Source organism: Stegostoma tigrinum, chromosome 31 (assembly GCF_030684315.1).
Source record: "Stegostoma tigrinum isolate sSteTig4 chromosome 31, sSteTig4.hap1, whole genome shotgun sequence".
Classification (NCBI taxonomy): Eukaryota; Metazoa; Chordata; class Chondrichthyes; order Orectolobiformes; family Stegostomatidae; genus Stegostoma; species Stegostoma tigrinum.
In genome coordinates this window covers 8,242,287-8,266,694 of record NC_081384.1, presented here as the reverse complement: position 1 = coordinate 8,266,694, position 24,408 = coordinate 8,242,287, and the positions used below count along the sequence as shown (strand labels likewise).

Genomic DNA, 24,408 nt, shown 5'->3' with positions numbered 1-24,408 from the left:
CTAAGGTCAGAAGGTTTCCCCTTTTTGGACTAAAATGGGGACATTTTGTTGGGAGAAACCCATGGCCAACCTCTTTGGAATGTCTGTTGGATCAAACATCATCAGACAGTCGATTGGCCGCCAGCAAGCTTTCTACAGGAAGCCAGAACAGGAAATCCTTCCCAAATGGAACTCCAAGCCAATCAGAGGCCAGCATCGCCAAAACTTGGTGACATCGAAGCATAGAAAATAGGAGCAGGAGTTACCATTCAGACCTTTGAACCTATGCCATTGTTCAATGTGATCATCCAACTCTGTCCTCTGTTCCTGCTTTCTCCTCATACCCTTTGATCCTTTTAGCCCCAAAAAGTATATCTAACTCCTTCTTGAAAATATTCAGTAGATTGGCCTCAATCACTTCCTGCAGTGAAGAATTCCATTGGCTCACCACTCTCTGGGTGAAGACATTTCTCCTCATCTCAGTCCTAAATGGCCCACCTTAGACTGTGACCCCTGTCTATATAAAGCCATAGAATGTAGGAGCAATCCTTTATCCCAGTGCGATATTCCCAATTTCTCTCCATACTGCTTGATAACTTTAATATCTAAGAATGTACCCATCTCTTGCTTGAATGTACTCAGTGACCCAGCCTCCATAACCTTCCATGATAGTGTATTCCATAGGTAGAGTGTCCTCTGAGTGCTGCAGGCCTGGGCTGCTACCAGACCAATATATTCAGGCAAATGAGCCTGTCACCTGCCCCAAAACAGCAGCAGGTTACCCGAGATTCCCAAATGGGGAAATCTGCTGAGGGCAGCTGACTGGCCTGACTGTGTTGAGGTCCATAAGTAGCCATTAATTAACTATTTAAGCTCCATAATTGAGGTCCCTAGAGTGATAAGGTCCCCATTGGTCCTACACACGCCCAGTGTTTCATTCAAGAAGGCAGAATGACAGGATCGAATATCTCTGTTGGACCAAGCCAAATAATTATTTATCCTTCAAATCACCTTCATCAGTACCTCCAGGGAAGAGGGAATTTCTCCCTTGGATTCAGTAGAAAGTTTTAAAAGCAAAATTGGTAAATTATGGACTCTGTATTTTTAAAGTAAGAACAAGTATGAACATTGGAGGTTTGTTTAAAGGATGACTGCATATTTAATGTTTGAACTTGGTGTCCTGTTGACCAAATGTTTCCTTCATTTTCCTGTTTTTCTGCTCAGGGTTCAGCTGACTCCTACACCAGCCGTCCATCAGATTCCGACATCTCTCTAGAGGAGGACAGGGAGGCACTACGCAAGGAAGCTGAGCAACAGGCTTTGGCACAACTTGAGAAGGCAAAGGTAAGAGACTGGCACTCCCTCACCTGCCTTGCCTGACAGTGCCACCCAATCTCTTTATCAACGGGAACCCAACTCAAAGCTTGGACGTTGCCACAACACGTCTGAGATCTGGGAGGTTGGGCAGGGGCACTGGGAGTTAGTAAAGCAAGGAGTGTGGGAGACAGGAGTGCCCTGACGGTGAGGGGGAGTGGTGGTAAGTGTGACGTGGCGGTCTTTGCTGCACCTGAGCTCACATTCCCAAAACAACGTGTGGAGCTGGATGAACACAGCAGGCCAAGCAGCATCTTAGGAGCACAAAAGCTGACGTTTCGGGCCTAGATCCCTCATCGGAAAAGTCTTTTCTTTTCTAATGAAGGTTCTAGGCCCGAAACGTCAGCTTTTGTGCTCCTAAGATGATGCTTGGCCTGCTGTGTTCATCCAGCACCACACTTTGTAACCTTGGATTCTCCAGCATCTGCAGTTCCCATTATCTCTGATCACATTCCCAAAACTTTAGCTTGTGATCCCACTTGAGATCCTGATGTTAAGCCCTGTCTAGAAGAAAGACTAGAAGAAAGACGAGGAGGATTCATCTGTCAGGAGGAACACAGTGCAAGCTAAACCCTGAGATCTCAAATCATTTACAAGCATACAATTGCAGGATGATGATCCAAGCTAATTAATTCAGTTGCTAAGTGCAGCTTACGTGACCCTCTGCCTTTGGAGTGCAGATTGACTTGTTGATTTAACTATGTTTCTGCACAGAGCCTTCAGGTGTTTTTCCACATGGATGACCTTGTAGAAATTGTTCTTATTGTTGTTGTACGATTCTAGGGAAGACTGTGTTAAAATGGCAGAATGACCTGGAGCCTGTGTTCATTGATGTTCATGTTATGTGGCCGTGTTATTTGATTTTCTTAGCTGGTGCTTGTTGTATTCATTTTCCTGGCTCTCTAGGCAGTAGACAAGTGCTTTTCTGTCATCTTCTCTACAGTTATGTATTACTTCAGCAACATGAAGAACAGGAAGGAGTCGGCCATTCAGCCCCTCAATTTTGCTTTTGTCATTCACTAAGCTCATTGCTGACTGTCACAAAGCCGCCACTCCTCTTTACTCCCAGCTCCTCACTACCCTCAACTCCATTATTTTCCATAAAAACTCTTTACCTGTCTTGATCAGACTTCAAGACAGTCCAACTTTCCAGTAAGGGGATGAAAATAGAGAAGTCGACAAGAATATTAATTGTGGGCACCCACTGAAGGTATACTTGATTGAAAACTTCTATTAATTTTGAAATCGTAAGGTAATTGCCAGGGTAGGGAGAAAAAAACCTGAAACCTCAATGACAACAAAAACCATTTAAGTTCATATAACATTTTTTTGTCATGGGAAAGGTACTTCACAGGAGTGTCATCAAACAACATTTTGCCATAGAGGTAAAAGGGCGGCACGGTGGCGCAGTGGTTAGCACTGCAGCCTCACAGTGCCAGGGACCTGGGTTCGATTCCAGCCTCGGGTAACTGTCTGTGTGGAGTTTGCACATTCTCCCCATGTCTGTGTGGGTTTCCTCCAGGTGCTCCGGTTTCCTCCCACAGTCCAAAGATGTGTAGGTTAGGTGGAACGGCCATGCTAAATTGTCTGTAGTGTTCAGGGATGTGTGGGTTATAGGGGGATGGGTCTGGGTGGGATGCTTCAAGGGGCAGTGTGGACTTGTTGGGCCAAAGGGCCTGTTTCCACACTGTTGGCTGTCCAATCTAAAGTAACCAATTTTAGGGTAAGCAACCAAGAACATTGATGAAGATTTTAAGGAGTATCTTAAAGGAAGAAAGGGGTTTCATGGAAAGAAATTCCAGAACTGGGGGCTCAGGCAGCTGAAGATTTGACTGCCACAATATCAACAATGCATGAAAGGCCAAAATTGAAATAGCCTGGAGGTGTCAGAAAGCTGAAAGAAGTGACTGAAACAGTAACCACTTTCCATTTTGCTTGTCTGGTTCCACTAGCAAGGTAAATGATCTTTTGTTTAAAATGGTGGCATGTCCAAGAAATAGACTCTCAACTGGAACAATGATGTTGAAAGTCCTCACTACAGTTGCTGCTATCAGTGATGGAGTTTAATGATGTGCATAATAGCTGACAAGACAATACTTTCAGATACACACAAGGAGCAGAACAAGAGGGGATAGTGGGTCAACTGACGGATGTAGTTAGGCCCTTTACCACATCTAACCTGGATCTAATACAGTGAACATCATTGGCTCAATCTTAACTCATTTTAACACACAGTTGAAATTGTGTCCAGGCCAGCTGTAAGGGTTCAAAGTGAAGTAATTTTTGGGTTGTCTCAATCAATTTGCTAATTATCCTGGGTCTACTCCACCACATTGACTGAAATTTGTTACGTTAGACTCCTGTTCAAGCATGTCCAATCTGTCAATAATTTTCACAGACTTTCACAGCTCTGACTGTCTGTGTTGCCCCTGTGGAGCTGGCTGGTGGGGGGCCATTACACAGCTGTATCACCTCTGCCTCCTTCTGGGCTAGTTGGACATTGCAGATTTGTTGTAGATGGTCCCATGCTGAACCAAGTTTTCACAAGAGTCAGTCAGCTGCATTGTTCCCAAGAAAAGAGACATGCAGTGCAAAGGCTTGTCAAACTTTTATCCCAGAGACTTTGTCTCATTTACACTAACCATCTTGATGTCAGTTGCCCTGAAATAGTTGCCCATAAAAAAAATCTACTGGGAAATTCCTGCATTCGTTCACATGGGAGACACAGTCTGTCCAACTGAGTTTCATTTCCTGGAGGGTGGCCTCCATGCTGTTGAGCTGATGGACAACCTCAATATTTCTCTCACTGAGTATGAATTGGCTCAGAGGCCCAAGGATCAGAGTACTCTTCGGAATGTTGGTGGGTTGCAACACGGTGCTTTAAGCTGGCTGAAGCAAACCTGTCTGTGGATGCCGAACCTGAAGTGGAAAATGCCCATTCCCCAACCATGTCATCACTCACTTCCACCAGCAGGATAAATATTGTGAGAAGCAGGCGTTATCAATTTCAGACAAAGGATGCCAACAGCTGACAGGAAGGACACTGAATGTCCAAACTAAATTAAAGTTATCACGTGATGGAACTGCTGTTAGCCCTTGATGGACCCTGTGATTTAAGGGGACATTTTCTCATAAAGCTTGAGCAGTCTTGTTGAAACCAGTAACAAACACTTTCACTAGACTCACTTAGTCAGTAGCTAATGGTGTCACATGAAGGTGACAGGGTCAGACCTAGGCTTGTGAGGTGGAGCCATTTGTACAGGTCAACTACAAGAGCTGACATTGCATCAAGCACAGAGATTGCAGTCTGCCATTCCTCTAATAAACTCTTCTCTGCTTTGTGTTTGTTCTTGTACCGTTTTAATCTCCTATCAATGCCCACCTTCTGGTCCTTGCATGATGCACTGAGTGTTGACATTTTCCTGAGATCTGAGCTTGGATTCAATCCCAGACAATAGGATAAAAAGCTGTGGTGTTTGACTGAGGACTGGGTGGTGTACATAGTTACAGGACTGTCACTTAATCACATGGAACTGGCTTTGAATTCAACCCGACCTGATCAGATTAGAGTCTTGTCCTCCCATTTGCTGTAAATGTTTTTATAAGCAATTAGATTAGGTGGGCTATTGGGAAATGGGTCTGGGTGGGATCCTCTGAGGGTAGGTGTGAACTTTTTGGGCCAAAGGGCCTGTTTCCACCCTGTAAGGATTCTGTGATCTATGATGATAAAGTCTGCGCACTCCCAATTGTTAGTGTGTGCAGGAACACAATCTGATCTGCCAAAACAGGGGACTAAACTTGCTGCCTTTTATATCTTGGCCTTCATTTGGAAGTGGCCCAAATAACAATATGATCAAGAACTCGTGATTGTGGATGTGAAATAGCCCAATCATTAACAACCATCACATCCTGAAATCTTTCCTTTAAAGGTATTTTATGTTAATTGTCTCAGTAACTGAGCATCCCACAGCATCTTTCACTGAAATTCATTATGTTTTAGACCAAGCCTGTTGCATTTGCTGTTCGAACAAATGTTGGCTACAACCCCACCCAGAACGATGAAGTCCCTGTGCAAGGCATGGCCATTTCCTTCGAGTCTAAAGACTTCCTACATATCAAAGAAGTAAGTACTCAGCTCTTTGTAATGTATCTTTGCAGACATTTATGCATGGGTACTCATGTCCTTATGCATCTAGGTGAGTCATTCTAGGGGAGGCTAACTCAGAAAAATGTTTCAGATGTGCTAGAACAACTGGTTAAGAAGAAACAAATTTTAGATTGTGGAGTACAAGATTAATAAGATGTCAAAGCAGAATGCGCTGGAGAAATTCAGCTAGTCTGGCAGCATCTGTGGAGAGAGAAAGAGTTACAATTTCCAGTTGGATATGGCACTTCTTTTGAACTCAGTTTGGACCTGAGATGTAAAGTCTGCTGCCAAATCTGCGAAGTTCCTTTTATTACATCAGATTTCCAGTAGCCACACAATTTTGCTTTTCTTAATCAGACGTTGATCGCACAGAGGCCGGTGAGCAGGTGGATTATATTACCAGAGTAGTAAATAGCGCAGGACACATATTACACATGCTGTATTGGGAAGAGGGAAAGGTTGGCAGTCAGACAGAGGACCACACAAGACCTAATGTCTTCTGTGAAATCTAATTTGTGGTTTTATTCTCCTACTTCTTTTTAAATGTGTAAAAACATTGGTTAAAGAGAATAAAAAAAGCTAAATGGTCAGCAAAAGTGTCACAGCACTGTTGTAACAGCTAGAAATGATACAGGAATAGAATAACCCAGAACAAATACACAGGCCAGACACAGAGTCACTGATGGTGACAAAACCAGGTTTCCTTCTATTCCAGTACAGTGCCAGCTCTATAAGACCTTATCCAGAAGGATAAGGGCAACCAATGCATGATTCAGACTGAGAGACAGTAGGGTATGGGTCTGTTTTGTGGTATTTTCCCTGAGCTTAATTTAGTGCTCGAGGATGTGAGCTTTAAAAGGGAATGAAGTACATTGATTAGAAAAGAGCCTGGAGGTAAGAAACAACCAAAGGATAAAAGTTAGAGTGTCATAGAGATGTACTGCACAAAAACAGATCCTTCTGTCCAACTCGCCCATGCTGACAAGATATCTTAATAAATCTAGTCCCATTTGCCATCATTTGGCCCATATCCTCCTCAACCCTTCCTATTCGTACGCTCATCTAGATGCCTTTTAAATGTTGTAATTGTACCCACCTCCACCACTTCCTCTGGCAGCCCATTCCATACACACACCACCGTCTGCATGAACATGTTATCATAGAATCCCTACAGTGTGGAAACAGGCCCTACGGCCCAACAAGTCCACACCAACTCTCAGAGCATCCCACCCAGACCCATCCCCTATAACCCACCGAATCTCCACATCCCTGAATACTATGGGCAATTTAGCATGGCCTATCCACCCTAGCCTGCACATCTTTGGACTGTGGGAGGAAACCCACGCAGATGTGGGGAGAATATGAAAACTCCACACAGACAGTCGCCCAAGGATGGAATCAAGCCCAGGTCCCAGGCGTTGTGAGGCAGAAGTGCTAAGCACTGAGCCACTGTGCCACCCTCTAGTTTTGGACTCCCCTACCCTAGGGCCTTGGCTATTCATCCTACCCATGCCCCACCTGGTAACCAATCAAAGTGTTTCCACTATTGTCAAAGGTGTTTCCCACCACATTAACTTGATGATTTACTTCCCAATGGAACAAAAAGGGAAACATAGCAATTGTCGAAGCTTTTCTTCATTTTTCCCCAGAAATATAACAATGACTGGTGGATAGGACGACTGGTGAAAGAAGGATGTGAGGTTGGATTTATTCCAAGCCCAGTAAAGTTGGAGAATATCAGACTACAGCAGGAGCAGAAGATGAGACAAGGACGACTTTCAAGGTCTGACAAAGATTTGATTACACATCCTCACTGCCAGCTATTCATAAAGTGTCTTCCTAAACTGGCACTAGGCTGCTCTGTTGGGTCAGCTTTTACACTAAGCTGTATTCCTAGTTTGGAAATTCTCTTTGGATTTAGGGATTCATGTTGCAAGAGGCTGCCCCTTCGACTCAGGTGGGGTGAACTTACAGGACTATAGGATCATGAAATTCCCACATTTTGGAAAGTGGCCATTTGGCATGTCAAGTCTGCACCGACTCTCCAAAGAGCACCCCATCCAGATTCAGAACCCACCCCCTCACCCCATATTTCCCCTGGCTAATCCGCCTAGCCTGCACATGCCTAGATGCTACAGGGCAATTTAGCGTGGCCAATCCACCTATCAGGAGCACCTGTCAGAAACCCACATTGACTTGGGAAGAACGTGTAAACTCCACACAGACAGTCGCCCGAGGGTGGAATCAAACCCCTGTCCCTGGCGCTGTGAGGCAGCAGTGCTAACCGCTGAGCCACCGTGCCGCACAGCCCCTAGCTAACCCCTCGCACTTTCTAATGTCACTGATTTGTTTTCCTTTTGAAACTCTACTTTAGCAAATCTGGTGGAAACTCCAGTTCTAGTTTAGGAGATGTTCCAGGAACCAGGAGACCCACACCTCCTGCAACTGGTAAGTGTCAAACATCTTTCTTTTTTATCTCTCATTCTGAATTTTGTTTTACCCAAAAGAGCATTCTGTTCATCCAGGATGTTTTACTCTTCAGCCACATGTTTTGGATGTCCAACATCAATTTTAAGCCCCAGTCAAAGAAAAATACAAAACATTTATCTATATACAACATCTCCATTATTCAAGGGAGGCGAAAATTAATTCTGAAAACAAACTTTAAAAGCTGGTAATGTAAAATAAAACATAATATGTGTAAATACAAAGCATCTGAAAAGAAATGGAACAAACTTACAGAAAAGAGATATACTAGAGTTAAGTTTAATGAATCATGATTTAAATGTGAAAGTACTTTCTGTTTTAGAGGGTGAGAGAGCTCCTGCAAATTTATCATTTTCTGGCTGTACTTTGCATTGGGGCTGATGATGGCATAATTGGAATGCTTCTGAGCTCGTGTTCCACAATCCCAGATTAACAGTCTGGAGACATATGTTCATATCCCACCACAGTGGCTGGGAGAGTTTCCACTCTTATACAGTCCTTAAGGCTGTAAGGGCAACCAATCAATAAAACTACTTTTTTTTTTAAAAGCTTGTCATAGTAATGAGCGACCGTGAAACTATCACCAATTGTAAAAAATATGTCTGGTTCAGGAATGTACTTTTAGAGAAGACAATCGTCCATCCTTAAAATGAAAGAAAGAATAGTGGATTTTTACAATCCCCACAGTGTGGAAGCCACATGGGCTCATAACGACCTTCCCCAGCACCTCCAACCTAGACCCACCCCATCCCTGTAACCTGGCATTTCCCTTGGCTAATCGACTTAACCAGCACACCTTTGGACTATGGGAGGAAAACATACACACCCCACACAGACAGTCGCCCAAGGCTGGAATTGAACCCACGTCCCTGGTGCTCTAAGCCACTCCAGATGCTGGAGATATGAAGCATAAGCAGAAATTGCTCGAGAAACCCAGCAGATCTGGCAGTATCCATGGAGAGGGAAAGGAGAATTATCGTTTTGAGCCCAGCAGAAGAAGGGTCACTGGACTCGAAACCTTACTTTGGAATCATCCATCGTTACTGAGTTAGGCCAATGTGAGATGCCAGACCCACAATCATGTGGTCAATTTTTAACTGCCCTTTGAAAGGGCACCATTTAATTCAAGGCCAATTAAGGGATAGTTGCTGCATGCCTGCCTTTCAAAGGGAGAGAAAAGTTCTCCCTCTGCACCTAATCCATGCAGTATGACACATGAATCTCCTTAAAAATAGGATGAATCGGCAACAACTGAAATGTTAATACCATGTAGTAGGCTCACTTTCAGATGTAAATACAAATCCCAATGTGCCAGTGCTTTGGCCGATGAAAGTAGCAGCCTAGCCTTTCTGCATTATGTAAGATTGCACATAAAGTGTAAAAACAGGCCATTTGGCCCAAGGACTCCATGCATGTGTTTTCGTTCTATTTGAGCTCCATCTTTCCTCATCAGAACCTACCACTGTAACCCTCTGTTCCTTTCTGTCTCATCTGCTTGTCCAGTAACCCCTTAAATCTATTGATACCACTTCTAGCATTGTGGCATCCACTCAGGTGAAGAAGGTCCAGTTAATTTCCTGTTAGATTTCTTGGTGACTATCTCATTATCCATAGTCTCCAGTTGATAGGAGAAAAAGGAAACATTGTCTCTGTATCCACTTCATCAACATCCTCCTAAGTTTGAAGAACTCTCTTAGATCACCTTTCAGCCTTCAGTAAGATCCATAAAATGATGATGTGCACTTTAAATATGAATATTTCTGGCAGCTCAGTCAGTAGACAAGGCTGATTGACGTGAGGATAGCCATGTTTCAGGCTAGTGAGTACATGATGGCACTTGGCTCAGCAGCTTGGAGGATGGAATGTTGACCAAATGTAGCTGGAGACTGGGAAGAAGTGACTCCCACCTGAAAAACACAGCACAAACTGCAACAGTTCTGTAATGTTAATGGGCAGATAATTAACATGTTAAGAAGGCATTTAAAGTACAGAAATTTACATTCACTGTGGTGTTATATTCTAGAATCCCACTTGTTGAAGGATAGAACTGGAGCCAATCCTTATACAATTTTATATTTTTTAAGAGTTTAGCATTACAAACATACATGTCCTAACTTAACAGTTTCTGTCTGTGCCTATTTAAATGATGTTAAGTTAATACAGCTAAACTGTATCAATTAGACACAACTAATAACTGAATGATCAGTGTCAGAGATAGTAAAAACTGCCGATGCTGGATTCTGAGATAACAGTGTGGAGCTGGAGGAACACAGCAGGCCAGGCAGCATCAGAGGAGCAGGAAAGCGGATGCTTCGGGTCAGAAGTTTCTGAAGAAGGGTCCCGACCCGAAAAGTCAGTTTTCCGGCTTCTCTGATGCTGCCTGGCCTGCTGTGTTCCTCCAGCTCCACAACGTGCTCTCGGATGGCAGGTGTGATGGCTTAGGAATGTAATATGCAAATTAGTTGAGTCAAAATCCTAAAAGCATCATTATAAAGCACTTTCACCTCCCAGATTGTGGTGGCTCAAGGAGGCAGCTGACCGGCACCATCTCATGGGCAGTTAGAGATGGGTTATACAAATGCTGACATCCTGTAAATGGATTGAAATGGAACCTCCCCTATCTAGCCTGTGCCTGCTCTTACTTGGATTTGAGTTTGGGCAAATTTGAACTAAATGAAGAATAAGAGCAACTGGTATGTCCAACAGCCATGCACCCTGCCAATGGGACGTACTGCAGTCCTGCCAATTTCTAAGCAGCTTCAGTTGATATTGGGAACATTTCTTCAGCGAAAATCACCGGATGGCTTTTATAGCAAGTATCGGGCTGTTTGAGCTACATCTTTCTCAATGTTCTCAAGCAACAGTGGCAAGCCCAGGCTGTTGTAACAAGCAAAGGACAGATGTCTGAGACATCTGCAAGAGACGCATCAGTGCACACCAACACAGGTAGTCCACTGGCGACTTCATTGAAAGTAGCTTTCATGTCCATGGACTGCTGGACAGCAGGCTGTTTGAGCATGGAAAGCATCACTGCTAGGTGTGAATCTGAAACTGCCCACAACCTTGTTGTGGAACACTTGCACTCTCTTGCAGGAGTCACCTCCCAGTGAGATATCTGTCCTACACGGCAGATTTATTTCCTTCTCTCCTATTGACTATAATCTCCATGGAAACCAGGCCTTGAGGTAATCTCTCTTTGTAGGTACCAACTCAGAATGATATTGCTGTATCTGTCTCCCTCTGCCTTTCTCTCTCTGTCTCTCTCTGACTTTATGCTTCTTTCAGTCTGTGCTTGTTTGTCTCCCTCTGTGCCTTTCTATCTCCGCCCCCCCCCCCTCACTTCTCTAGCTGTTTTTCTCTCTCTTCTCCTCTGTACCCTTTTGCCTCTCAATATACCTTTGTGTGTCTCTCTCTCTCTTTCATTTTTGTTACTGTATCTCTGTGCCTGTTTCTCTGCGTGCGTCTCTGTCTCTTTGTACCTCTGTCCTTTTCTCTTCATCTGTGCATCGAACTCTCTCTGTCTCTGTGTGCCTCTCTGTACCTCTATCTGTACCTTTATCTCTACATTTGTTCCACTCTGTTTTGTACATGTGTGTGTCCCTTTCTCTCAGATTCTATCTCTTCGCGTCTCTTTCAGCAAAAACAAGGTTAATTTTGACTAATTTGAGTGCAGTTCCCAACTAATGATGACCCCGTCTGTTAGCTGTCTGTAAAAATGTTGCACAAAATACTTTGAAGAAATGGTCATCTCATTGCTGGTAGCTCTGTGCCCGTTATCTAAGACTGAAGCACAAATTGATGTAGAAATGTCCTGGTGAATTTGAGATTTCTTAAAAGTCTTGAATGGGATGTCAAAACATTCACTCGAAATTACCGTTCTGCGGTTCAGGTTAAGGAATGTCGGTGAGCAGAATAGAGGAAGCTCTCTTTTGCACCTGACATGAGTTAGGAGTGCTTCATGCAAAGGTGATCAGGAGTGTTTCCATTCGTGAGTGTGTTTGTAAGTTGCAGTGAGCACAATGATCTCCATAATGTATCAATGAAGAATAAAGTCTGGACTGTTTAATCACAATTGCTGCTTTAGTGTTGGGCTGCATTTCCAATCCGTTTTCGCACTGCTGTTGATGATATTTCCTTTCTTTCTCAGCCTTAGTTGCATTTCAACCCTGTGCTTCTTCCCCTTTACCAGGATATGCGGACTTGTCTAATTTAGCTTTTGATGTAGATGCCATTGACTTAGATGCAGAAGAGAGCGATTCCCAAACCAACCATCGGTCCCCTAAAACAAGCGTTAGCAGTGTAACGACTCCCCCGTCCAACGCAAAACGAATCCCATTTTTTAAGAAGGTAACGCCTTGTCAGTGCACACAGCTGCCTGATGCACGAACTAGCACACATCCCACTTAGTTTGCTGCTTATATGTCTCTGAGACTTGTTAATAACATGCATGCCTTGTTATTTTTTTCTTGGGCTATCTTTCCACGCACACTTGAGCAGCAAAGCCGAAGCAGAAATCGGTAAGTCTATTTTATGCTTTCTGTATTTCACGCTGAAGTGTAGAGTCACACTGGGGAAACTACAGTTCCCTGTGACACAACATGCCTCAAAACCTGAAACCTCTTAGAACAACAGCTGTTCAAATAAACATACTTCAACCAATCCTGTGATTAATAACCATCGTTTGCTCATGTCAGAGAGTAATAACTTGCATTTGCTTCAGCTGCAAAAAGCATGGTGAGGGTTGTTTGTTTAAAGATGTGCGAGAATAAAATAAAAAGTCACTGTTCTGTGTGCATAATGTACATTAGACTCGGTAGCATTGATGAAGATAAGATTACTTCTACACCTAAGGTGGGAATGGATTCAAGCAAGAATCTTCGTCTCGTAGGCCATCAAGTGGTCAGAATGAGTATTTTTATCGTGACGGCTGATATATCAAAAACGTTAGTTTAATATTTTACGGGGAAAATGGGAAACATTGTTGCAAAACGGTATCCATGGTACCAGATTTACAAGAGAGTTTCACACTCTATGTCACTTTATTTTCTATAAATGTGTAGAACTATGGAAGGGACAGAGCCAAGTTATTTGTGAACTGGAAAGCACAAGAGCCAAAAGCAATTTGAAAGTTTAGATTGTAAACTGCTCGTATTCCCCAGCTTTCTAAATATTGGCTGATTCATTGGTGAGAAAGTCAACACAAGGAGCCAAGGAAGTGTGTTTGAGCCAGGCAAAGAGGCTTTAGAGGCCCCGTCGCCAGATACATAACATTTATGTGGATACAGCTACAGAGGGAATGATACTGATTTGTAAAATCCTAAAATGTTTATCTGGTCTGGATGCAGTGTGTATTTTGCTTGGACTGAATTGCAGTAAAAAGGTCTATATTAATAAATCAAAAGTAGCATTAGCATTTAGAAGATGGATATTGATCATAATCTACGTGAGCAATCAATACTGTTCCAATTAATTTATGTATCAAGGATTGATGAGGGAACAGGAACAGATTTAGATGGTTAAGCATATGACAACACGAGAAATGAGCGTTGATGTAGGTCATTCAGATCTTTGGAGTTCCAATGTTCAATAATTCTATCTCAATTACACCTTCCTGCTCTACCCTTTCACCTTCCATTTCAATTCTAATTGAACTTAGTGACTGATCATCTACTACCACTGGGAAGAGCATTTCAAAAGTCTCTAAGCCTTTCAGTGAATAAATGTCACCACATCTCCATGTTAAACAGTCAGCTTCTTATTCTAGGCACTGTGACCTGTAGCCCTAGATTCTCCGATTAGGAAAAAGGATTGGCCTTATCAGGTCCCATGGGAGTTCTATATATTCCAGTTAGATTATCTCTTGTTCTTCCAAGTACTAGTGAATATAGGTCAGGTCTACATAATCAGTTCTTGTCACACAATTCCCTCATTGGACGAATCAGTCTAGTGAATCTGCATTGCTGTCACCTCTACATATCCCCCGACCAGTAAGGAGGCCAAAGCTGGGCATGTGTGGCCTGACCACGTCCCGATATAAGTGGAGTGAGACTTTTATTAAATCTCTTGTTACACCGAAAGTTTTGTAACAAAATAGCTGTCAGTGCACTTATCCTGTGCTATTGACTCCCCATCAAATGTCCAGTTCCTTAGTGACTCCATTAGCCGAAACAAGATCCAGCATGGAAGAGCTTGAAATAGACTGGGTGGGTCTGTTGCTCAATCTGTGTAGCATCAGTTGGTGACAGCACTGGGCCTCACTAAAATTGGGTTGTTTCTGCTTATTAAAGGAGAGGAAGCTAGGCCACAACCGTTGGGCAGTGGGTGTGGATGGGATCTTGTTTGATGTGATGCTGTCCTATCAGCTGTCCCAATGCCCTGATGACAGGCCCTATGTTTGTTTACCACAAAGCAGAATAGAGTCACAGAGTCATAAGACACGGAAATAGACCCTTTGGTTCAACTCGTCCATACCAGCCAGATCTCCTAAATTAATCTGGTCCAAATCATATGATCTAAATTGCTATCCACTCCGATCTGTGCTAAAATAAATCAACAACAATTTGAAAGACTCAAAGACATCTCCAACCCAATCCAAGGCTAAAACCTAGTTAAAGGTGGAGGGAGTTTCCATTGTAAAGGGTTTGATTTCTACCAGTAGAACCCTGGCTAACATAAAACAGGGAGTTCCTATCATCGTCAGGATATTCAATGATGAGATAATCTATTAAAGTTGAATGCTGAGGAAGGAAGGCCTGTTTGTCCCTGATAACTAGAGACAGACAGCTCAGATAATTTCCATCAAGTTAGTCTTCAGATGAAACATAGTGGACCATATTCATTTACTGGAAATAAACCAACACCAAGTCTACTAGTTGGTTTTTAATATTTTAACTTTATTTGTATATACTGTATTGCTATATTTGGCTAGATGTTCAGAGTCTGAGCAAATCTGATTGCAATGTAGAAAGCACATTTCAATATAATTTATAAGACACTTCTGCAGAAATGTTTATGAAATTATTGCTGTGGTTTGACTTTTTTATTGAGCACGATTTATCAGTATTTGAGACTTGAAACAGTTTTTAAATAAGCAATGCATTTTAAAGCCACAGTGCCTCTTTGGATTTAGGTCTGACAAATCCTTTCTGCATTTGGCAAACACTCCAGCTGGAATGCTTCTCTGTGCGACTGCTTCATCGTGGCCTAGCCTGTGCTCAGGAAAACACAATGCACCGCTTCTTGCTCACTGTTGGTGGAAAATCTTAACCTATTAATTCTGTTATTAGAAATGTAAATGCTTGCATACTGGCAGATAGAATTTGGCATTGTCCTCCATGAAACAGAGAAGGTTCAAGCACGATTTAACATAGAGGTGTTTAAAATTGAAAGGTATTGAAGATGAGTTGGGGAGAAACTTCTTCCTGTACCTGAAGTGCAGTTTACCAGTCAAGTAAAACCGTCAAGTCAGAGTTAGCTTGGAAGTGGGGAGGGGTGGGGGGGTGGTCAATGGTGTGTGGGCGACGGTGATGAGAAAATGTTCATTACTCAGCAAGTTGCTCTGATGGAGAATGCGCTTCCTGGAAAGGCAATGGAAACAGCTTCAGTAGCAACATTGAAAAGTGAATTGCATGAATGCTTGAAAAGAAAAATAAATACAAGCCTGTAGGAAAAGTGCAGAAGAGTGGGGCTAATTCTGACAGCCAGTAAGACGCAACGGGCTGAAGGGCTCCAGCTGTCCTTGATGATTTTGTGGATTAAAATGAATTGTTTTGATGCTTCATCTTGCTTTCTCTACCTCCCTGAGCAGCAAGAGAATGTGCCTCCCTATGATGTTGTGCCATCCATGAGACCAATCATACTAGTGGGTCCGTCTTTGAAAGGTTACGAGGTAAGTCCCACCTGAACAAAACAGTCAAACATGATGACGCACAGCTGCATGTGGCACGTGTGCACTCTGTGACACATTGGGGAAGTGCTGCTACTGCTGATTCTGAAAGTTGGCGCTTCGAGTCCCAAGCCCCACGTACATAAATGAAGCTGATGCTCCCAGCCGGAGTCCTGCACTGTCTGAGGTGCCATCTTCCTCCAGAGCTTCGTACTCTGTTGGGTGAATGAAACACCTCCCACGGTGCTGCCTTTGAGAAAGACCAGGGGTGGGGCAGGGAGTGGTGACAGCTGGAGGTATTGCTAGTCAATATCTATTGGTTAATCAAAATCACCAACCCCAATTATCTGCCTGACCGTAAGTGCCAGTGTTGTTTTTAGATAAATCCCAAGCACAATTCACCACATTTCACAACAATGGGTCTATGCTTCAGAATTACATAATTGGCTGTGAAAGGCCTTAGCGTACCTTGCATGAGGAAGGTGCGATCTAAATTCAAGTTCTTTGTTTCTTTCCATTTGCTATTTGTCCCCACTTTATGAGCATTAAGGAGTTTCAGTCAGTAATTTTAGTGCCCAAATATTTACGCAAGTCACAAATCTGTAGTGTTGAGATCCTGGCCTATGTTCTGATTGCAAATTAGTCACATGAAACGCTCACAGAGGAATGGCGAGCTTGGAAAATCCATCCCAACAGCTAAAGCAGGAAACTTACTTCAATTGTGACAAAGTTTAATTATGTTACACTTATCTTTGCTTCTGTGCAGGTGACAGATATGATGCAGAAAGCTCTGTTTGACTTCTTGAAACACAAGTTCGATGGAAGGTAAGAATCATCGGCGTAATTTTTACTCCATGAAATGTACAGATGTGTGAGAATATGTCAGTTCATAGCCTGCGCATATCCTCCCCTAACAAATGGCAGCTTTAGTCTTAAGACCCAGCTTGAGCCCCAGTTTGCACAAAGGTAGTTTATCTCCACCAGAATGAGGAAAATGTGTGATAGCACTGAGGAGAAAAATCATCATTCCACATACAGGATTGAGAACAAATAGACTGGGACAACCCAATCCCCTAATTTGTAAAACTTGTAAATAGTGTGTAAATAATGGGAGTGGAAATAGTAGTCTGCTGTGGCATTCAGTCAGATCATATTTGTGTAACTTCACCTCAACTTCTACCTGTGATCATGATTCCAGTCATTCAATGAGTAAGAGATTTCTCTTCAATTACCTATTGCATTTCTCAGTGACTAGCAGATAGTTGCCCCTAGGAATTCCACCAGACAAGAGATCTGTGGACAGAACACAAAAAGGCAATAGGCCTGTCATTTTTCATTCTGTAACTTAAGGAGACATGCATTTGCTTTGTGATGTAATTATTTGTATGCTGGGATGTTCTTAATTGTGCAATGTTTTTAAAAAAATGTTATTTTAATTATTGTCAAGATCTAGGTTGTGAATTATAATTGCCTGTTTTATTTGTATCATTATCAGAATTTGGCACATGCCACCATAAACCAGTTATCAAAACCAAAATAACTGACTACTCCAATTGCCCCGATGCTAAGAGATTTCCTGTCCCTTTAGCTGCTGCTCTGCGATATTCCTACTTCCCACCACAAGACTTGAATTTGCATTAACATGAGGTGAGGTAAAGCCTCCTGTGATGCACCTTGTCTTGGAACAAGCCTTTGTAATTGACGTATAAACAATGATTACTGGGGCAAGGTACCAAAGTATGAATGGTGACTCCTTAATTCACTCATGGGATGTGAGCATCACTGGTGAGGCAGCATTTATTACCCATCCCTAATTACCCAGAGGGCAGTTAAGAGTCAACCACATTGCTGTGGGTCTGGAGTCACATGTAGGTCAGACCAGATTATAGTCTAGTTATAATGGCACTAGGCCATTGGCTGCAGAATTTCCTCTCCCTGGCCTGCTTCTGAACCCCAGTATTGATATGGCTAGTGCAGTTCAGTTTTGGGTCAGTAGTGACCCTGAAAACGTTGGCCGTGAAGGGATACAGTGATGGTAATGCCATGGTTAGATTTTCTCCTGTTGGCGATGGTCATTGCCTGGCACATGTGTGGCTCCAATGTTCTTTGCTACTTATCAATCCAAATCTCGATTATTGTCCAGTGTTTGCTGCATATAAACACAAACTACTTCAATATCTGATGAGTGGTGCTGAATATTGTGCCATCATCCATTGAAATTGAACATTCCCACTTTTAACCTTACAATGGAGGAAAGGTCTTTAATGAAGCAATTGAGACAGTTGGACAAAGAGTGCTAGGGCTAGGATATGTTTGTAGGGTGAAGTGCAAAGGGGTCTCATGTGAAGCATAAGGACCTTTTGAGCTTAAAATTGTATGTTAACAGTAACCTGCACCAGATAAATGATGGGAAACAGTCTACTCCCTATGGCTCAGTTACTGAGGAGTTGCCCATTCTGTAACACCACCACTTGTTCATAAATTGCACTGTGTTAGTTCATTTTACACAGCAGATGGGTGAAAGGGCTGAAGATAACTGTATTAGTGTTGGCCTCAGTGCCCTCCAGGTAAAATATAGAAATCTTGCTCCTGATTGTCCCCTAACGCACCTCTTGGAAGGTGCACAAGTGAATGTGTGTCAGCCCAAGCAGAACCAAGCTTGATTGCTGTTAATAAATTGCTGACACCAGGAATTTGGGCTGACGCATGCAACAGTGGCCACTTTGATTTGCCAGAGAGTGACTGATAGTGTAGCCAGAAAGAGAATCAGCACCTTCAGAAGAGATGGAAGGAAAAAAAACTGCAAAAGCAAAAAGTCAGGCATTGTGACGGAGAAGAATGCAACTGTTTTTGCAGAGGGACAAAGCTATGACCCAACTTTGAATGTTTGGCACACCGTCACAAGTGTAACCCTCGACATGCACAACCTCAAAGCTCAGCAGAACAGTGCAATGATAAGCTGCAATCTCATAGACAGTGCCAGAGCTCAGAGTGGAATGGTTATAAGTAACCTTGCTTTCTGTTGACAGAATATCAATCACAAGAGTTACAGCCGACATTTCGCTGGCCAAACGATCAGTGTTGAACAACCCCAGCAAACACACAATCATTGAACGCTCCAGCACACGCTCCAGCCTGGGTGAGTTACTCTCTTAGCTCAGTAACAAGTGGGTCCAGAAGAAGGGCCCCAACCCGAAACATCAACTTTCCTGCTCCTCTGATGCTGCCAGTCCTGCTGTGTTCCTCCCGCTCCACACTGTGCTATCTCTGACTCCAGCATCTTCAGTTCTTGCCGTCTTCAAGTTGATTTCTGTTCTTTAAAAAGCAGCTTTTCACCATATATTTTTATTTCAGTTTCAATGCTGCCTCTCTGAGAACAGCCCACTGGCAGAGGAGGTCTAACAACATGCAGATTCAATCATTAGCAAAGCTAGCAGAGGGCAGTTGGAAGTAGAACAAAGGCAGTATACTGCAGAAGCTGGAGATCTGAAATAAAACCAAAGTGCTGAAGAAACTCAGCAGGTCTGGCAGCATCTGTGTAGAGAGGCAGAGTTGACATCCCGAGTCCTTTATGACTCTTGTTTCATAACTAGAAATGGGAAGTGGGTTTTCTCCAATGCGTTGTAAACTGGAAGCCACTACCTTAAAAGACTGGTGGAAGCAGACCCAGTGGTAACTTTCCAAAGGAGATTGGATGAAATACTTGAAAAGAAAATATTTGACAAGTTATGGGGAGACATTGGGAGGAAGGAGTAATTACAGAAGTGTTACAATGTAGAATAAGGCCATTCAGCCCATAATGCTAAACTTCAAATGAGCGCTACTACATACTTCCAATTTCCTGTTTTTCTCCCCTGATGACTTTGCATATTCTTTCTGTAAAAAACAAACATCCTGTCCCTTCTTGAATGTTTCAATTCACTAATTGAGTAGCTCTTTCAAAGAGAATGGGAGCCTCCTATTCTCTGATTCTCTGCCAATGTTGATCAGGGATTTTTCTGTCACTATTGAAAGAACTTTGGTTAATTCTAGCGTGTTCTGAGTCTGGTTCTTGTCCATAGAGTTGGCATCCACTGTTCTTGTAACTGACTTTTTTTTTACTAAGGCTAACCTAGTGGCTGCACGGCTTTGGTAAAAATTCCATGAGCAGCCCCCGTGTGAAGCCATAAGGTTACAAACAAGATGTGACACGTGCGGTGATGAGGTTGAGAAATGGCTCGAATTTTAGCAACGCACGGCTGCAGTTGGATTGAACAATGCAGCCGCTGTGCAGTCGTTTGCACCCCGTGTTTGTGATGCAGGTCTCCGCGGCCCTCACTGTGACTGTTACTGTCAGTTTCCATTTCGAAGATACAGCAACTGCCCCCTTTTCGGCACAGATGGAGAATGTCAGATAGTTGGGCAGATATCGCCACCTAAAGCCAGGAGAAGGTATTGCTGGCCTTTTTGTCACTGACAATATCGCTATTTGGTTCCAAATACAGTTGCATCCTTCTACTTTTTAAAAGGAGTGATGCATTTAGAAACTAATTTTTAAAATGTTGAAATGAAACCTGCAAAAGTCTCAGTCATACCTTTCAGATTATAAATATAGCCTTGGTGTCTTGACTCAACATAGTTTTAAGTGCATCAGATATGCTTTTTAAAATAATCAATACCTATTTATATCAGTGCCTGCAACATACACATACAGGTGATTGCCGAATGCAAGGGAACTTGGTTAGCTCACTTGGCTGGATGGCTGGTTTGCACCGCAGAGTGACGCCAACAGTGTGAATTTGATCCCCACACCGGCTGAGGTTACCAGTCTCTCCCCTCCCCTTGGACATGGTGAGACATGAGACATTCAGGACCATGGTCACACTCCTGCTACCTGAGGCAGAAACTGGAGAGCTGAAAGTGACTGGGATCTAAGGCATTAGGCTGCTGTGAGACGTTTCCAATTCTGAAAAGGAAATTGTGGCATCCATACACTGGTTCACACCGACCAAGCAAAACTAAAAATACTAACCTGGAGGGAAAGGCCTGTAGTTTGGACAAAGTACTTTTCTTAATCTTTTATATCCTTTTCTTGTGATTTGTATTCAATACAAAATACAGTGAAAAGTGCGTATCATCGCCATACATCGGTGCCGTTCGCATTAACTTGGAATAAAATGTTAAAAAAAATAACTTAAAGAAAGTCCAACTTTTCCTTCTGCACCACTACAGCATATCACTGCCAGAGCCCCACTCCAGGCTTCCCAGCCCATACCGTGCTGTAAGAGAGTCCCACTCCAGGCTTCCCAGCCCATACCGTGCTGTAAGAGAGTCCCACTCCAGGCTTCCCAGCCCATACCGTGCTGTAAGAGAGTCCCACTCCAGGCTTCCCAGCCCATACCGTGCTGTAAGAGTGTCCCACTCCAGGCTTCCCAGCCCATACCGTGCTGTAAGAGTGTCCCACTCCAGGCTTCCCAGCCCATACCGTGCTGTAAGAGAGTCCCACTCCAGGCTTCCCAGCCCATACCGTGCTGTAAGAGAGTCCCACTCCAGGCTTCCCAGCCCATACCGTGCTGTAAGAGAGTCCCACTCCAGGCTTCCCAGCCCATACCGTGCTGTAAGAGAGTCCCACTCCAGGCTTCCCAGCCCATACCGTGCTGTAAGAGAGTCCCACTCCAGGCTTCCCAGCCCATACCGTGCTGTAAGAGAGTCCCACTCCAGGCTTCCCAGCCCATACCGTGCTGTAAGAGAGTCCCACTCCAGGCTTCCCAGCCCATACCGTGCTGTAAGAGAGTCCCACTCCAGGCTTCCCAGCCCATACCGTGCTGTAAGAGAGTCCCACTCCAGGCTTCCCAGCCCATACCGTGCTGTAAGAGAGTCCCACTCCAGGCTTCCCAGCCCATACCGTGCTGTAAGAGAGTCCCACTCCAGGCTTCCCAGCCCATACCGTGCTGTAAGAGAGTCCCACTCCAGGCTTCCCAGCCCATACCGTGCTGTAAGAGAGTCCCACTCCAGGCTTCCCAGCCCATACCGTGCTGTAAGAGAGTCCCACTCCAGGCTTCCCAGCCCATACCGTGCTGTAAGAGAGTCCCACTCCAGGCTTCCCAGCCCATACCGTGCTGTAAGAGAGTCCCACTCCAGGCTTCCCAGCCCATACCGTGCTGTAAGAGAGTCCCACTCCAGGCTTCCCAGCCCACACCATGCTGTAAGAGAGTCCCACTCCAGGCTTCCCAGCCCATACCGTGCTGTAAGAGAGTCCCACTCCAGGCTTCCCAGCCCATACCGTGCTGTAAGAGAGTCCCACTCCAGGCTTCCCAGCCCATACCGTGCTGTAAGAGAGTCCCACTCCAGGCTTCCCAGCCCATACCGTGCTGTAAGAGTGTCTCACTCCAGGCTTCCCAGCCCATACCGTGCTGTAAGAGAGTCCCACTCCAGGCTTCCCAGCCCATACCGTGCTGTAAGAGAGTCCCACTCCAGGCTTCCCAGCCCATACCGTGCTGTAAGAGAGTCCCACTCCAGGCTTCCCAGCCCATACCGTGCTGTAAGAGAGTCCCACTCCAGGCTTCCCAGCCCATACCATGCTGTAAGAGAGTCCCACTCCAGGCTTCCCAGCCCATACCGTGCTGTAAGAGAGTCCCACTCCAGGCTTCCCAGCCCATACCGTGCTGTAAGAGAGTCCCACTTCAGGCTTCCCAGCCCATAACGTGCTGTAAGAGAGTCCCACTCCAGGCTTCCCAGCCCATACCGTGCTGTAAGAGAGTCCCACTCCAGGCTTCCCAGCCCATACCATGCTGTAAGAGTGTCCCACTCCAGGCTTCCCAGCCCACACCATGCTGTAAGAGTGTCCCACTCCAGGCTTCCCAGCCCATACCGTGCTGTAAGAGAGTCCCACTCCAGGCTTCCCAGCCCATACCGTGCTGTAAGAGAGTCCCACTCCAGGCTTCCCAGCCCATACCGTGCTGTAAGAGAGTCCCACTCCAGGCTTCCCAGCCCATACCGTGCTGTAAGAGTGTCTCACTCCAGGCTTCCCAGCCCATACCGTGCTGTAAGAGAGTCCCACTCCAGGCTTCCCAGCCCATACCGTGCTGTAAGAGAGTCCCACTCCAGGCTTCCCAGCCCATACCGTGCTGTAAGAGAGTCCCACTCCAGGCTTCCCAGCCCATACCGTGCTGTAAGAGAGTCCCACTCCAGGCTTCCCAGCCCATACCATGCTGTAAGAGAGTCCCACTCCAGGCTTCCCAGCCCATACCGTGCTGTAAGAGAGTCCCACTCCAGGCTTCCCAGCCCATACCGTGCTGTAAGAGAGTCCCACTTCAGGCTTCCCAGCCCATAACGTGCTGTAAGAGAGTCCCACTCCAGGCTTCCCAGCCCATACCGTGCTGTAAGAGAGTCCCACTCCAGGCTTCCCAGCCCATACCATGCTGTAAGAGTGTCCCACTCCAGGCTTCCCAGCCCACACCATGCTGTAAGAGTGTCCCACTCCAGGCTTCCCAGCCCATACCGTGCTGTAAGAGAGTCCCACTCCAGGCTTCCCAGCCCATACCGTGCTGTAAGAGAGTCCCACTCCAGGCTTCCCAGCCCATACCGTGCTGTAAGAGAGTCCCACTCCAGGCTTCCCAGCCCATACCGTGCTGTAAGAGAGTCCCACTCCAGGCTTCCCAGCCCATACCATGCTGTAAGAGAGTCCCACTCCAGGCTTCCCAGCCCATACCGTGCTGTAAGAGAGTCCCACTCCAGGCTTCCCAGCCCATACCGTGCTGTAAGAGAGTCCCACTCCAGGCTTCCCAGCCCATACCATGCTGTAAGAGTGTCCCACTCCAGGCTTCCACCTGTTCCTATCCCATTGTCCATTTCAGCCTTTTTTTCAGTCATCGAGTGTGACCGATGTCCCAGCAGTATTGGTGATATCACTGATATGGACAAACCTTGAGATATATCTGGACTCTGTTAGTGGACTTCTGTCGGGGAGGAGCCATATACGCATCCCATACCGTCCCATTACCCCCACCCCAACCATGCCCACTCAGCTTACCCTGAGTTTAGCACATCCTGTGAAAGGGCACAAGCAGCTCAGACCCTGGGTTTTTTTTTAAAAATGAGGTGCACAATTAGTGTGCTGTTGATGGATTTCTATTTCCCCCTAAAGTGTAATCACTACTGATTTATCTGTAATCGTTAGCTCAGCCTGACTATGTTAAAAGGCTTTTCTTTTGCTTCTGGCATTTTGCAGACACCATTTTGACCATTACATTCCAGAGTCGTGTAGGTTTTCCTTTACAAAAAGACCATAAGACCATAAGACATAGGAGTGGAAGTAAGGCCATTCGGCCGATCAAGTCCACTCCGCCATTTAAATCATGGCTGATGGGCATTTCAACACCACTTCCCTGCACTCTCCCTGTAGCCCTTGTTTCCTTTTGAGATCAAGAATTTGTCGATCTCTGCCTTGAAGGCATCCAGCGTCCTGGCCTCCACTGCACTCTGCAGCAATGAATTCCACAGGCCCACCACTCTCAGCTGAAGAAATGTCGTCTCATTTCAGTTTTAAACTTACCCC

General features: G+C 44.7%; 1 protein-coding gene across 3 annotated transcripts in view; it reads left to right on the top strand.

The window, feature by feature from the left end:
• cacnb1 (calcium channel, voltage-dependent, beta 1 subunit) overlaps positions 1–24,408 on the top strand; it is a 310,047-nt gene that overhangs the window by 247,540 nt on the left and 38,099 nt on the right. Inside the window, exons 3-10 of one of the 3 annotated variants that reach the window (XM_048560446.2) lie at positions 1,204–1,323; positions 5,354–5,476; positions 7,150–7,283; positions 7,875–7,948; positions 12,485–12,504; positions 15,795–15,875; positions 16,639–16,697; positions 18,902–19,011. In XM_048560446.2, coding sequence (XP_048416403.1) covers positions 1,204–1,323; positions 5,354–5,476; positions 7,150–7,283; positions 7,875–7,948; positions 12,485–12,504; positions 15,795–15,875; positions 16,639–16,697; positions 18,902–19,011 — 721 coding nt within the window. Of the gene's footprint in view, positions 1–1,203; positions 1,324–5,353; positions 5,477–7,149; positions 7,284–7,874; positions 7,949–12,176; positions 12,335–12,481; positions 12,505–15,794; positions 15,876–16,638; positions 16,698–18,901; positions 19,012–24,408 lie in introns of all 3 variants that reach the window. The other 2 variants (XM_059638898.1, XM_059638897.1) reach the window with 2 other exon arrangements.